Here is a 17,208-nt window from a genome sequence, read left to right on the forward strand (position 1 = left end):
CAGTTTGAAAGAGAAATTCAAATTTGTTTATATCTTAGCCTTTTTTCCTTGAACTTCAACCCCCAACTGAAGAAGCACTGGAAAATTTGAGACTTACAGAGTCAGTATGGTAAAATGGAAGAGTGAGAGATTGGGAGTTAGAGGACCTGGGTTTGAATCCTGGCCACTTCCTGGAATGACCTTAGGAAGCCAACCTTTGTGGGATTCAGAGTTCTTATTTGAAAAATGAAGGAATTGTAATTGTTGACCTTCTACTCTAAATATATGATTTTAGGATTTAAAGGAAAATACCTGTTCTTTCGCAAATGTTTGCATGCAACACAGAGGCAAGTTTTCTATCCAATATAAAGATCAACTTTAGGAAATAAATATGGAGATTTAGAAAAATGAATAGAATTGATGTATTGCTTATACAATTTTAATAAATCCAATGAATGAAGTTTGTCTATATATTTATTAGTTAGTTGGAAAATAGACTGCAGAGCCTAGTCCTTTAAGCAGACAGATTTTCCCCCCTGATCACTAGATCATACCTAGCATTAGTTTAACATGATCAGTTGGTAAAAAAAAAAAACGAATATAACTTTTCAAAAAATTTTTGAATAGTAACCCTGCTTTTAGCTTATTTCCTTGAATACTTGATTTCTTTCTTTTTTTTTTTTATTTATTTAAGGCAGTGGGGTTATGTCACAGAGCTAGACAATCATTAAAGTCTGAGGCCAAATTTGAAGTCAGGTACTCCTGACTAAGGCCAGTGCTCTATCTATTGTATCACCTAGCTGCTCTGATTTCTTTCTAAAAAATTATTTGTTTTTAACATTCATTTTTAAAAAATCAAGTTCCAAATTCTCTCCCTTCCTCTCACTTTCCACCTACCCATTGAGAAGGCAAGCAATATGATAGCAATTTTACATTTGAAATCATATAAAACATATTTCCTTATTAACCATGTTGCAAAAATTAGTAGAAGCAAGAAACAAAGAAAATGGAAAAAACTCAGCATTCAGAGTTCATCTATTTGCTCTCTGGAGTAGATAGCATTTTTCATCATGGGTCCTTTGGAATTACTCACTTCATTTTGTATCATTTCATTTAAGTTTTCACAGGTCTTTCTGAAACCATTCTGCTAGTCATTTCTTACAGTACAATAAGAAAAATTGATTTCTTTAAATCAACTTTAAATCAGTTTTTCATAATTAGCAACAGAAAACCTACTTTTGCTATTTATTCCTATACTACATACAAGAAATATATGTACCAAATAATATGATAAGCCTTTTTACTTTCCTTGACTAGTAGGCCTCCACATGGAACAAATTTCATTGTAAAATGTGCTTTCATGCTTTATGTTTAGGTATAAATAACACAGAAGGCAAGGATATGGAATTTGGAGTATGCACCGTTACATGTGGTAAGTAGCAAAGCCAATGACAATGCACTGTCACTTTTTTAAGGGATAGTGTGTGGGGTGGGGGGAATGCTAACTGTAGCAATTTGGCATTTGCAAGTCACTTTTATTCACCTTTCATTAATTTCAATTTCCAACAGTTATAATTAACAAAAAGAGAACTGATTGTCCTTAATAGTTTGGGGAAAATATTTTTTAAAGTTTTTGGGGTGACTAGATAATTAACAAAAAAGAATTGAACAGATTGTCCTTAATAGTTTGGGGAAAATCTTCTTTTTAAAGTTTTGGGGTGACTAGGTGGAGTCAGGAGTACTTGAGTTCAAATCCGGCCTTAGACACTTAATAATTACCTAACTGTGTGGCCTTGGGCAAGTCACTTAACCCCATTGCCTTGCAAAAAAAAAAGTTTAATTTTAATGCAGCTTCCTTTATTAATTGACACAGGAGCTGTAACAATTTTTTCATTTGTGAACATCAGGAAAAAGTTAACAAAATAAAAAAAAAATCTCCCAATGTAGATCAATCCCCCACTGACAAATTGATCCCCTTCCCTTGATACACTGGTCTAAAAACAGTCTCTCCTTCTTTCATTTCTGCGAACTGTAACCATGTATCTATCATATATTGGAGAAAAGAGTTTAAAGATTGTAGGAGGAGAGATAATGTTTCAGGTCTCTGCCTCTGCATATTTGTTCTCTTTTTGAATAGCTTACTATAGAGATAAATTCTCTGACTTGGGGAGTAGGAATAAGGCCTCAGATGGTATGCTCCACAGTGCTCAGAAAGCACAGTATATTCACAAATAAAATTAACTGTATTCTGAATAAAATCTGCCCTCCCTGAGAGCAGGTTAATTGCTCTGGATTTGGCAGGAGATAAAGGATATGGAAAAAAGCTGTTGGGAGATAGAAAAGGGGGAGGGGAAATACTGAGCAAAGCCATAAGAAATGATGGAGAATTTCTGTTGACCAAGTATCAAGGTGGAATTCTAAATCCCATATTTAAGGTCATCAGAGTTCCTCGGCTCAGTAAAAGGCAATTATAACAAATGACATCTTCCTTTCAGTGTATATAGTTAGCTATTCAGACTTTTAGATTTTTTAATCAAAGATTTTCTGAGTCCCAGTCTCTTTACCCTCACTAGATAGGAATCACAAAGGAAGGGTCATCCCTTATAAGTAAAACTGTGAATCTCTAGTTATAATTTATATTTGTTTCTTGATGCCTTCCTGAGATATTCACAGCAGGTGGAGAAGGATTTCTGATTACTGGCACTATCATTATATGTTTGGTGCCTGTCACTTGATAATTCATTTGATAAGTTACATGTTATCTCTAAGAAATATAAAAGCCTCTCAAATTATGTACTACACATTTTTGGATCAAATCTGTAATTTCATTGGTCGATAGAACTCCTGGACAGGAAACTTTGTATAATAATGCAGATTGACTTTAGTACTTTGAGTTTTAAACAATTAGTTGGAATACTCAGAGATTAGTGGCTCACCGACCAGGTGTCAAAGACCAGGACTTGAAACTAGGTTTTCCTGTCTCAGACGTTGACTATCATGAACCCATATTGGCTCTCCTGAAATTATTCTTCCCCTGGACTAAATTCCTTCATTCTAATCTTTTGTTCATGGAACCATAAACTTTTATCCATGAAAAGGCATTCAGAAATAACTTAGTGCAACCTAGTCCTCTGGTCTGGAATCCCTGCCTACAATGATGTCTAATGAAATGCCAGTCACTCATCCATTTTTCAGCTTACACGTTGTTTGTGGGGTATCCTGCTCCATTCCATTTCTTTGGAAGCTCTAGTTCTTAGACAGGACTTGCCCTGGTGCTGTCATTTACCTACTCTCAGTCTTTAAATATTTGAAAGCAACAATGGTAGCTTAATGGAAAATAGCAATGGATTTAAAGTCAGAGGTTCCATGTTCAATTCCTGACTTTGTGACTTTATGAAAAGTCACATCATCTCTGTACCTCATTTTTTTTTACTCTCTTAAGTGAGGGGTGTGTGTAATAGATGATTTCTTACTATCGTTTCAAGTTCTAAATATATGACTTTGTGAGTCTCATAGAATTCTTTTCTCCAAATCACCATCCTCATGATGTTCCTTTGTTTCAGTCATGGTCAATTCTATGTGATCCACTTTGGGGTTTTCTTGGCAAAAATACTGGAGTAGTTTGCTATCTCTTTCTACAATTCATTTTGTAGATGGAAAAAAAATGAATCAAATGACTTGTCCAGAGTGATACAACTAGTGATGTCTAAGACTGGATTTGAACACAGGAAGATGTAATTGTAATCATACATCCTGGGTTCAGAGCCCATCTCTACTATTTACAACTTACATAACCTTGAACAAGTTTATGTCTCTGGGTCTCATTTTCCTTATCTACAAAATATAAGGAATGGCTTTTCCAGCTCCTTTCTAGCTTTAAAACTTTTATAAACTGTGACTAATTTGGTTTCTGCAACTTTAACCCTTGCTGGAATTCTTCTTCACTGGCTTCCAGAATCTTGACCTTTGGGACTTCTTGACACCAATATGCACCAAAGATTCATCCAGTGACCTGGGTCTCTGGTACTGGCCACAAAAATGAGTGATATGTTCTGATAAGATCATTACTGTGGAATGCTGAATTAGATCACACTCCAGGACTCACACTTATACCCCAAAACCTCTGATCACTGGATTAGTTATGACGTGCCAATATTTAACCCCCCCCCAAAACACTGGACCTTCAGAGTATCTATATTTTGGTTTTTATATAGAAGAATGGGTAGAAGGCTACCTTCCTGGACATTTCAAGTATAATATGATGCCTTTTGATCATTGGATACTCCAACTATCTTTCAACATTCCATGAAGTCTAGTGTCCATATTTATAGTTTCTAAGACTGGGACTTCTTTGCTTTTTTATGTTCATAGACTCATTTTTTCATTGTCTGAACTAATAGGATTATAAAAGAAACCAAATATATTGAAATGGCTATTAAAATATTTTCCAAAGTGAGTTTGCAGATTTCCAGGTTAGGAATCTCTGTCCTAGACAAAAGGTTAACTATTTATATAAATTATGTCTTTTTTCCAATATTCTAAGTGATACTCACAAATTATTTGTACATCTTTGGGCTCTTTCAAAACTTGGAAAAGATCCTTCTGATGGAATGGGGTTGGAATCCCTGTTCTTATACATATAGTATAGGCTGGAAGAGGGATGCAGATGTACCAAGGAAAGATTAGTATGCTATAAACCCAAAGGATTGGTATTTAGAAAACTATTTTTCTTCCTTATCCCTCAACTTTTTGACAATGAACTTTATAGACTCCATTAAGATTATGCATCCTCCAGCATTTTTCAGTGGTCAGCAAGTGTTAACCCATTTTAAAAGTCAATTCATCTCTGTTCCCATTCTGGGCCTGTTCCAAACCCAATCCAAGTTTAACTATGCTAAAGCAGAAATAACAACAAATAACAAGCAGAAATAACAACAACATTTGTATAGTGTTTTTAAGATGCACAAAGTCTCATTTTTATCTTTAAAACAACCCTGAAAAGTAGTTGCTATTAGTATCCAAAGATGTAAAAACTGAGGCAAAGGTTCAGTGATTTCCTCAGGGTCACACAGGTCTTAAGTGTCTGAGATTAGATTTGAACTCAGATTTTCCTGACTCATAGCCAGCATTCTTATTCAATTAAGGGTCATCTAGTTTCTATAAGGTGGGGGAGGACATAGATATTTCCTCTACCTTAATAAGCTATCTTAATAACTTCCAAATGGAAGTGATCTCCCCTTTTCATTTCTTTTATGGACTTTTATTTGTATTTCTTATGGCAATGATATTTTCTCCATTATATCATTAGGATAGTAATTATTTTCAGATTTAACTTATTTCTCTTCTGATATTAAAAGTTCCTTGAGTACAGGAACCATAGATTTCCCATCTTGATACCATCCCTCCAGCATTTAGCATGGTTAGTACCTTACAAATGGAAGGCACTCAATAAATGCTTAAATTAAATGCTTAATTAAATGTTCATTGAGCACTTACTATATGACAGGCTTTAGGTTCTCTGGGGCCAAAAATACAAAATTGAATCAGCTCCTGACCTCAAGTTTATATTCTACCGGGGGAAAAAACATGTACTTAGATAAATATGTACAAGATAGAAATGAAATGAATATAAATTCTACTTGGTTAAGGACTAATAACTGGATAGATCAGAAAAAGTTGCATGAATGAGATTATGCCTGAACTGTTATTTGAAAGAAGATAAGGATTCTATAAGACAGAGGTGAAAAGGAGAACATTTGAGGCATAGGGAGAATAGGCTATGCAAAGGCATATAGGATAGAGATGTAATATTGAGTAGTATGGCTAGAATATAATGTAGGGTAAATAAAGGATAGTAATGTGAAATTGAGAATAGGTTGGAGTCAGATTTAAAAGGATTTTAATTTATTGGGGTGGCTAGGTGGTGCAGTGGAGGGGTGGCTAGGTGGTGCAGTGGATAAAGCACTGGCCCTGGAGTCAGGAGTACCTGGGTTCAAATCTGGTCTCAGACACTTAATAATTACCTAGCTGTGTGGCCTTGGGCAAGCCACTTAACCCCATTTACCTTGCAAAAACCTAAAAGAAATAAAAGAAAATAAAAGAAAAGGATTTTAAGTTTCAGGCAAGGGAGTTTACATTTTACCTTAGAAACAAAAGGGAATCTTGAGTAGGAGAGAGGAATAGTTAGACATGTGCTTTTAGAATACCAATTTGGTGGCTATATGGAAGTTAAGATGGTAGGAAAAAAGAGACAGTCAAAAGAGAGGTCAATTGCAAGACTATTATAATGGTCCTGGAGAGAGGTGAGAAATCCTGAACTAGATTGTTGACCCTATGAATAAAGTGAGTGAATATATAACTATATATGCGTGTATATATATATATATATATATTATATATATGAATATATCAACATCTTTCCTGAAATTTCAGATCTAGAATCAGAAAGGATACTACTGTTGTTGCATGAAGAGAGGTCAAATAAAATAAAATTATGACTTTCATACTTCCATTTATGCAGTGAAAGGTTATCTAGGAGAGGTAATAGATGCAAAGGGTCTGTACCCTGAAGTCAGGATGATATGGGTTTAAGTCCTATCTCTGACATATATTTATAAATATAAATATATATGCATATATAATGTGATGTGGAGATAGAATCAAGTAGCACAATATATGAGGTAGTTTGGTGCCATGTTAAGACTAGATTTTAATTCAGAGAATCTTCGTTTATCACCTATTTGCCCCTCTATCCTCAATTTCCTTAATGTAAAATGAGAGAATTTGGGTAGATGACCTCAACTCACAGTTAACTATAAACTCTAAGGTTCACTTTGCTTAAATCTAAAATGGGGGGACTGGAGTAGGTGACTTAAAAGACCACTTCATCTCTCATTTCATAATTCTATTTTGTCTATTCAAATATGCTACTGGTTCTAGTCCCACCAGGGTGAATACTTTACTCTAGGGTTGCTCAACTATATTGTTGATCAATTAAAGATGTGATTTTAAATTTTGTTTGTGCATAGAAATACACTAAAGTAAACATCTGGAAAAATTGTGGGTTGGTATATCTGATGATTAAAAATTTGAACATTTTTGAACAGAGTTTATCTAAGTATACAAGTCTATTAGTAAGGAGATTTAGGTTTTGGCTGTAGCACTCCCACAGACCTTAAAGAAATTATATTACCTCTTGGACCTCAAAATTAAAGAATTAAATTATATAGCTTCCTTCATTTCTACCTCAATGATATTATTATTTTCCATAGTTTGTAAAGTGAGGAGTTTGGACTAAAGGATCCATAAGGCCCCTTTAAAATTATAGATGATAGATCACAGATCTAGAGTTGCCATGGATCCTAGAAGTCATCTAGTCCAACTCCTTTACTTTACAGTTGAGGAAACTGAGATCCAGGGAGTTTAAGTGACTTGCCCAAAATCATGCAGGTAGTAAATGACAGAGTTTTGACCTTTCAGTGAGGATTCTTGGCTTTTGTTGTGCTTTATCTTACCCATATCTATGCTATTTTCAGATGATGATGTTTATTGAACTGAATTATATTCTAGAAGCAAAGGCTTCTTCATTTCTGCTTAAGCCAGCAGCATTAGTCACCTTCATATAGAAAGTCACAGAAATCAATCACTATGGAAGTGACAGTGGAACCCAGAGCATTTCAGGACTACAGTGTCTGTTGGATTTTATTTCAGTCCTATTTGTTCAGTTTATGTATCATGAAGCATTGGCATCAACTGGTCAACACCATCTCAAGAAATCAGTTGTATCTGCCAACATATACCTTCAAAAATGTAGGCTGAGAATTTTATGGCAGATAAATAATTTCTTAAATGTGATTACTCTCATTTGTCCTCAGGAAAAATAGGGTGGAAGCCTTATATTCAGGTTCAATTCACCACCCATTGTGAGGGTTCCATCCTTGCTCCAGATGAAAGAAATCCATACCAGAGGCATTGTTCTGCTATGCTCTTAGCTCCATGCCCCTTTTAGTTTTGCAAGGAAATGGGGTTAAGTGATTTGCCCAAGATCACACAGCTAGGCAATTATTAACTGTCTGAGGCTGGATTTGAACTCAGGTCCTCCGGACTCCAGGGCCAATGCTCTATCTACTGTACCACCTAGCTACTCTCTACATGCCCTCCTTAACAAAAGCAAAGCTAAAGTATTATTCAAAACCAGTGGACTACATGACATTCAGTTGGACCTTTTGGTGTTCTCACAACCAAATGAGAGCATACATTAAATATGCATGTATTGGATTAAGTGGATGGGTCTAATAGACTTTGTCATAGATAATAGGCTTCCCTGTTAGGTAGCACAAAGCACAAAGTTGATTTATAACGACTCATGTCCAAAGAATAAACCTAGCATTCCCACATCTAAGTACCTCCAGTAAGAGAAAAATAATTTCCCCTCTTCATAGCTTATTGCACTTTTGGAGAACTGTAATTTTTAGGGAAGTGTTTTCTTTATGTGGAACTGAAATTTACCTTTCTGAATCTTCTATCCATTGTTCCTCTTTCTGTCTTTGAATTCATAAAGAAAACCTAATGCCACTTCCACATAATAACACTTTAGGGATATTTGGAGATAATTATCATAGGTTCACTGAATTTTCTCCATGCTAAAAATTGCAAGTTTCTTCAACTGATTCTTAGATAGTATGTGGTATTTAGTCCTCTGACCATACTACTTCATTTTCTCAGCACTCACTTCTTAAACTGATCCACTTCCTCTAGTTTTTGTTGACTCATCTCCATTGAATTCATTCCAACTTATCAACATCCTTCCTGAAATTTAAGATCTAGAATCAGAAAGAATACCATTGTTGTTGCATGAAGATAATTCAAATAAAATAGAATTATGACTTTCATACTTCCATTTATGCAGTGAAAGGTTATCTAGGACAGGTAGTAGATCCAAAGAGTCCATACCTTGAAGTCAGAATGATCTGGGTTTAAGTCCTACCTCTGATAACATACTAGCTATGTGACATCTTGTTGTACCAGGCAACTCTCCACAACTATGTTACAGATACATTGCAGATTAGAGTGCATGATGACCCTCTGTTCTATTGTATTTCATTCTACTCATGTATCTTTCCCTCTTCCACCTTTGTACTAATGAGTTGATTTTTTAAAGCCTCCACATTCAATTGCATTTTTTTTAGTTAGATTTGGCCTTTTGTTTAAGTCTATCAAAACCTTTGGGGATGCAGGGATCTGAAGTATTATTTATGTTTCCTAGTTTTGTAATCATATGTTATAAGACTAAAAACATCATAGAACTAACCTGGAGAGTTTACATTGAATTTGTTATCCAACTGCAATTAGACTCTAACAGTTTCTCAGTAATTATTTTAGCTTTCTCTAATTGACTCTCTATGATACACTACACAGTGGCCATTCCATAAATTCATTTCTCTCCTCTAGATTTCTCCTTTTGAGCTGAAGACTTTGCTTCTACCTTACTAAGAAAATAGAGAATAATCCTTTATAGGTTCTAAGTTATTACTATAATAACTCATACTTTAATATCTCCCATTCTCTCTCCCTTTGTTCTAACCGATGATGAAGAGATGACATTTTTCTTTGTCAAGACTCTGTCTCTTTATCCAATTGAACCAATTCTCTCCTGTCTCCACTAAAAATGTGTTCCATTGATTATTCTCTGTCTCTGTCTCTGTCTCTGTCTGTCTGTCTGTCTCTCTCTCTCTCTCTCTCTCTCTCTCTCTCTCTCTCTCCAAACTAATTCCTTCATTCCTCACTCAAGTTCTCATCCAACCACACAAACATATCAGTGCTGTCCTTAAAAAATCTTAAATTGATCCTACCATACTCTTAAGAGGTTATCCTATGCCACCCCTCATTCTACCAAATGTTAATTCCCCTCCATTCCTGATCTTCCACTAGCTTTTCAATAGAAAAAAGCAAATTTCTGACCCTACCACCCAATAGAAACTATTCTCTGTAAGCTTACCATTGTCTCTTAACTGCTAAATACTTTTCTCAGAACTTATACTACTTTACTCATAAAATTTTATTTTAGCTTTTGATACCTTCAACTACCTTATCCTCCTAGATAACTTTCTCTTTTCTTAGATTCTATGACCATGGTTCCTGTTGGTTTTTCTCTTACTAGTCTGATAGTACTCCTTTAGACTTCTTTGCTAGGTCATCATCTCTTGTCTACTAAATACAGGAATATATTAAGGAACTCTCTTTAGGTCTTCTATATTGATGATCTTAAACTTAGATTAGACCAACACCTCACACCCTATATACCAATATAAGATCCAAATGGATATAGGATTTAGACATAAAAAAAATACTATAAACAAATTAGAAGAGCAAGGACTAGTTTACCTGTCAGATCTATAGAAAGGGAAGCAGTTTATGATTAAGGAAGAGATGACAAACATCACTAAAAACAAACTAGGTGATTTAGATTACATTAAATTAAAAAGCTTTTGCGTAGGGGCGGCTAGGTGGCATAGTGGATAAAGCACTGGCCCTGGAGTCAGGAGTACCTGGGTTCAAATCTGACCTCAGACACTTAATAATTACCTAGCTGTGTGGCCTTGGGCAAGCCATTTAACCCCATTTGCCTTGCAAAAACCTTAAAAAAAAAGCTTTTGCACAGACAAAAACCACTGTAACCAAGATCAAAAGAAATGTAGTAAACTGGGAAACAATCTTTACAACTAATGTTTCTGACAAAGGATTCATTTCTAAAATATACAGAGAAATGAGTCATATTTTTTTAAAAGAAAGCTATTCCCTAGGGGCGGCTAGGTGGTGCAGTGGATAAAGCACTGACCCTGAAGTCAGGAGTACCTGGGTTCAAATCTGACCTCAGACACTTAATAATTACCTAGCCGTGTGGCCTTGGGCAAGCCACTTAACCCCATTTGCCTTGCAAAAACCTAAAAACAAAAAATGAAAAAACAAAAAGAAAGCCATTCCCCTATTGACAAATGGTCAAAGGATATGCAAAGACAATTTACAGATGAGGAGATCAAAGCAATCCTTAGTCATACGAAAAATTGCTCTTAATCACTACTTATTAGAGAAATGCAAATTAAAGCTTCTCTGAGGTACCACCTCACATCTCTCAGACTGGTCAATATTACCAGAAAGGATAATGATCATTGTTGGAAGGTTGTGGGAAATCTGGGACACTATTACATTGTTGGTGGAGCTGTGAACTCATCCAACCTTTCATCCAAAAATCAACAAAATTGTGCATACCCTTTGATCCAACAGTACCACTACTGGGTATACCCTGAAGAGATGATGTAAAAGGGAAAAAAAACATCATGTACAAAAAATATTCATAGCAGCACTGTTTGTGGTGGCAAAGAATTGGAAATTAACTAAATGTCTTTCAATTAGGGAATGGCTTAACAAACTGTGGTATATGTATGTCATGGAACACTATTGTTCTATTAGAAACCAGGAAGGATGGGAATTCAGGGAAGCCTGGAGGGACTTGCATGAACTAATGCTGAGTGAGATGAGCAGAACAGAAAAACACTGTACACCCTAACAGCAACACAGGAGCAATGATCAACATTGATGTCACTCATTCCTTCAGTGCAACAATCAGGGACAATTTGGGGCTGTCTGCAATGGAGAATACCGTCTGTATTCAGAGAAACAACTGGTGTTTGAACAGACCAAGGACTATTACCTTAAATTTAGGGGAAAAAAAGCTGCTATCTTATTGTCTGATCTTGCTATCTCTTATACTTTATATTTCTTCCTTAAGGATATGATTTCTCTCTCATCACATTCAATTTGGATCAATGTATACCATTGAAACAATGTAAAGACTGATAAATTTCATTCTGTGGGGGGTGGGGGGAGGGAAGTAAGATTAGGGTAAAATTGTAAAACTCAAATAAAATCTTTAATAATAATATATTGATGATCTTATCAGCTGCAATGGGCTGAATTGTGATCCCTATTGGATATACCATTGACATTTAATCCTCAACACCAAATAATTTTTATTTTCCCCCCTCAATACCATTTCTCCCCTGTTTCTGCTGAGAATAACAGATTCCAAATTCAGATTCCCAATCTCTGACTTTGTTTCCCTCCTTCCCCCATGCTAAATCAGTTGCCAAATAATTTCTGAATCTACCTTCACATTATCTCATGTATCTATTTCTGTCCTCTATTCACTCTGCTCTTTGGAGCATTTTAAGATTTGCTTTAAAAAATTTTAAATATATTATTTGTTACCCAAAACAAGAAAGTGGATATTATTATCATCCCCATTTACTGATGAAAAAAGTTGAGACTTACACAGGGTTAAGCAACTATTATCACCTCTGATGTAGATGATTTCAATAGTTTTCTAATTGATTTCCTTACTTTCCTTCTTGAAGACATCCTACACTGAGTCACTAAATTGATATTCCTAAAATACAGATAGGATCATGTCATTCATATACTTAAAAATCTAGTATCTCTATTACTTCTAGGATAAAATACAAAATGCTCACTCTAGTTTTTAATAACTCTCTACTACCTTGACTCCCACCCATTTTATTGTTATTTTATATAATTAAATTTCACAAATGTCCATTCCAATAAAAAGAGCAGCCCACTCCTTTCACAACAATCTCCTGCCTCTGTGTCATTAACCATGCCTAGAATGCTCTCCCTCCTCTTTTCTCCTTGTCTATTGTAATTGTTGATTTCCTTTAGAAATCAGTTCAAATTCCTCTTACTATACTTGGTCTTTTCTGATACCCTCAGTTGTTACAATGAGGTTTGAAGATTTGCAAAATAACTTACAGATATTATCACATTTTATCCTTACAATAAACCTGGGAGGTAGGTGCTATTATTATTTTCATTTTTCAAATAATGAAAAAGAAGCAGATGGAAGATAATTGATTTCCCTAGAGCTGGTCTCTTTTGAAATTACATTGCATCTGCTTTATATTTACTTGTCTATATACTGTAAATTGTATATCACATCCCACCCCAAGTACCTAAGATCTTTGAGGGTAGATATTTAATTTTTTTTTTCTCTTCAGCACCCAAAGCAGTGTTTTGAATAAGGCACTTAATAAATTCTTGTATTAAATCTGCACTTTATCATTGCTATATTTTAGTCATGAATGTCATCCAGCCAAGTTTTAGTGATATCACCAGACTTACTTTGATTTAAAATACCTAGTACATTTTGTTTATTACTCATAATTTGGCATTTGTATATAGATATATGCGGCTAAATTTTTTTTTTTATTTTTGCTCCTCTTCACTATTCTTGTGCACTGTGATGTTCCAAGCATCTCTTAAAGTGTTATTTTTCTTATGTCATACCTGATTCTCTCTATTGCTTTGTAGTTGTATTTAGGTACTCATCTTCCCTCACCCTTTTAAGCTTAAAGCCCTCAATCAGATCAGTCAGTCTAAAAAAATGAATTATAATTTGCTCTTATTCGATATACCCTATCCCTGGCCAAGCTCCCTCTATTTCCGTATCTTATGCTGATGTTTATTCATTTTCAGTTATGTTTGACTCTTTGTAACCCCATTTGGGTTTTTCTTGGCAAAGATACCAGAGTGGTTTGCCATTTTCTTCTCTAGTTCATTTTACAGATGAAGAAAAGGCAAAAAAGGGTTAGGTGACTTGTCCAAGGTCATGCAACTAATAAGTATCTGAAGCCAAATTTGAACTCAGTAAGATGAGTATTCCTGATTCCAGGCATGCACTCTATCCACTGTATCACTCATTTGCCCTCTGTATCTTAATACACAATCCAGAAAGTAAAATCCTGTCCTCTGATATAAATTCCTAGTTAGCCAATCATTTTACAAATTCTCCTTTCTTTTTAAAAAATCTTTTAATCTTATTCAATATCAGGTCTATGTCTTAAAAAAACCCCAAATACCTAGATAATCTATCTCAAGTATTTCTGTGCCATTGTTATTTATTTCTATCTTAATTAGCAGAAGATAAGAGCATTCTTCAGGTTTTTGTTAAATCTAGGAAGGTTATTTCATCTTGAAAATGTATTCTCACTCATCCACCCATCTCTTATATTCTTCCTGGGCTTTGGCTTTTAACATCTCCCAAATGCTTCAAGTGTTCTCATGGTAGCAAAAAATTGAAACGTATGCTTTCTCATAGCAATCATCATTTCTCTTTTAAGTGGCTTACAAGCCATTCACTGGAATTCTGACAGGAAATGATGTCAAAATCAACTAGAACAGTGACTTCTACATGAAAATAATAGTGGAATTATACATTAATTCTGCTTATTTGACCTTGCAGTGATAGTTCTATAAAATAAGTAATATTAATTTTCTTTCAATTAATTACTTATTTCCTTGAAATAGCTAGCATTTTTTTCTGTCAGTAAATTTTCAATAAACATTTATTGAGCATCTACTATGTGCTGGAACCTGTGTTAAGCATTGAGGGTACAAAATAAATTTTTTTTTTTTTTAGTTTTTGCAAGGCACTGGGATTAAGTGGCTTGCCCAAGGCCACACAGCTAGGTAATTATTAAGTGTCTGAGACCAGATTTGAACCCAGGTATTCCTGACTCCAAGGCCGGTGCTCTATCCACTGCACCACCTAGCCGCCCCCCAAATAAATTTTTTAAAGAGACAGTCTCAGGGGCAGCTAGGTGGCACAGTGAATAGAGCACCAGCCCTGGAGTCCGGAGGACTACTTGATACTTACTAGCTGTGTGACCTTGGGCAAGTACTTAATCCCATTGCTTTGCAAAAACCAAAAAATAAATAAAAAATATGTAAAAAAAGATAGTCTCTGTCCTCAAAGAGCTCTCTTTCTAATGGGGGGAGACAACATGGAAAAGAAAGTTGAAAAGTATTGTTTGAGTTGGAAATGAGTAGAAATTATGCAGGGGTAAGATGGAGAAATCTAAAGAGGTCCAAAGGCAAACCAACTGATGGGAAAAAAGGAAAAAACAATACTTGGCTTCCTTTTTTTTTTTTTTTTTTTTGCCCTTGTTACAAAAGCAGTTTTATTGGTGGGATCTAAGGGCAGGCAATGGAGTGGACTGATGTGTGGAAGAGCTCAGGAATATAGAACAAAAAAATAGGCAATAGAGTCATGGATTCCTGAGTGAAAGCAAGGTGCTTAGGGCCAGGTGACCTTCTCAACCTAATTAATCTTGTGTAGAGGAGAAAGGACATAGAGGAGTAATAAAGAAGTGGTGTGAAATTAGGCTTTAGAAATCCCCTAACACTCTAAGAAAGTCATGAGTCCCAGATCCCCAAAGTCAACTATGAATGGTTTTCTAGACATTTGGGTACCTCCCTCTCCCTCTGTTTAATGAGGGTCCAACTGAAGGGGTCATCTTTTAGGACTGAGACTCATGGGGAGAGAATGATAAAAATATTCAGGTCAAATAGGAGAGGCTTCAGAACGAGCTACTCAGGTTACCAGCTGACTTCAAAGGCTGATACAGCAAGTCTTCTTCTGCTCAGACCCCAGATCTTGCCCAGGTTGAGGACTGCCTAAAGTGATTACATTGGCACGGGCATTGTTCTGCCAGTGCTTGGACACCTTGGTGAAAATCTCTTTGAGGACAGTTTCGAAGGCCAGCTCATCATTAGTGAAGTCAAGAGCTGAAGTTTCAATAAACAGGAGTCCATTATTTTCAGCAAACATTCGGGCCTCATCCCTGGGCACCTCTCGGGCTTGACTCAGGTCACTCTTATTGCCCACCAGCATGACAACAATGGTGGCCTCTGCATGGTCATAGAGCTCCTTCAGCCAGCGTTCCACCACAGCATAGGTCTGGTGTTTGGTTAGATCAAATACCAGCAGGGCCCCAACTGCCCCTCTGTAATACGCTGAAGTGATGGCATGGGATCGTTCCAGACCAGCTGTGTCCCAGATTTGGGCTTTGACAGCCGCTGTTCCTAGCAGCACAGTTCGAGTAGAGAATTCTACCCCAATAGTTGTCTGACTATCATGGCTGAACTCATTTCGTGTGAATCTTGACAACAGGTTGGTCTTCCCGACTCCAGATTCCCCTATCAACACCACCTTGAGGACAAAGTTATAATCTTCTGCTCCGTTTCCCATCTTGGTACCACATTGAGTGTGTGTGTGTGTGTATATGAATAAATGCAGTTGGAGTGAGAGGAATGGGTAGAAAATGGGGTCAGGGCATTGGCTCTGAGCCCCTCAATCCTCTGCTTTTCAGAGCCTCGACCTGTCTCTCTTCTCATTCTCAACCCTCGAAGAAGAAGAACCGAGCACAGCCTTAGTCACTACTCACTTGGCTTCCTTTAAATGGAGATTTTCCAAGCTTATGCTTCTGTCCTCTAGTCAGATGGTCCAATCAGAAGGGCAAAGAATACTGAGGAAATGTGAATACAAGGCTAATTCAATCTTGCAGGATAATGAGATTTCCCAATAGTTTTCTGGAACATGAGTTAATGAGGGTATGATGGAGAAATCCAGTGTGTTCAAAAGCAGAGCAAGTGGTGCTATTTGAACTCATAGAAAATTAGTGCTCATTTGATTCTCCATCATCTACAAATAATCATACACCTAATCTCAATGTGGTAAAAATAAATAGCATATTTATTTAAAGCATTTTGATAAATTCCATTATTAGTTTATACTGTCTAGGAAATAATTTCATTAATTTAATTGAAGCCATGCTACTGTCAAACTTTCTCATCAAGTGTATTGATCTTCTTTCATTCCTCCATGGTCTAAATGAAGTACTCTAAATGTCATCTTTAGTGTTTCTCTTCTCTTCTTGTTGTCTTCAACACTATTCACTTTGAGGATTAAGATTTCTCTTGATGCTAAAAAGCCAAATGGTGAAATAAGTTTTCATTATAATATTTTTCAGCTTATGATTTGTTTTAAGAGAGCCAAATAGCTTGGAAAACATTAAAGAATATATATATATATTTGACAGATAGACCATGAATTTTAAGGAGTATATTATATCTCCAGAAATATTGTGCTTTTCTCTATACAAATTGTCATTTACTAAATGCAAATGACCAAATGCTAAATGCAAAAGAAGATATTTATAGAATAGTCCAACATAGTGAACCTGAAACAAGAGTTATAAACATTGTAAATAAATATGAACATCAGAAGATCATAGAATTATACTTGGGAAAAAATAGGAAAAAAAGAAGGAAACTCTAAAATGATTTCTAAAAATTTATTGGTGATTTTTGTGTTTT

General features: G+C 35.6%; 1 protein-coding gene and 1 pseudogene across 1 annotated transcript in view; one reads left to right on the forward strand and one right to left on the reverse strand.

Moving 5' to 3' along the window:
* The window catches only part of SPACA1 (sperm acrosome associated 1), a 52,953-nt gene that overhangs the window by 4,123 nt on the left and 31,622 nt on the right, over window positions 1-17,208 (forward strand). The window contains exon 3 of the mRNA XM_074190213.1: window positions 1,355-1,411. Within this exon, the coding sequence (XP_074046314.1) occupies window positions 1,355-1,411 (57 nt within the window). The remainder of the gene's footprint in view (window positions 1-1,354; window positions 1,412-17,208) is intronic.
* LOC141489781 (ras-related protein Rab-25 pseudogene) lies at window positions 15,443-16,081 on the reverse strand (annotated as a pseudogene).

Source organism: Macrotis lagotis, chromosome 5, assembly GCF_037893015.1.
Source record: "Macrotis lagotis isolate mMagLag1 chromosome 5, bilby.v1.9.chrom.fasta, whole genome shotgun sequence".
NCBI lineage: Eukaryota > Metazoa > Chordata > Mammalia > Peramelemorphia > Peramelidae > Macrotis > Macrotis lagotis.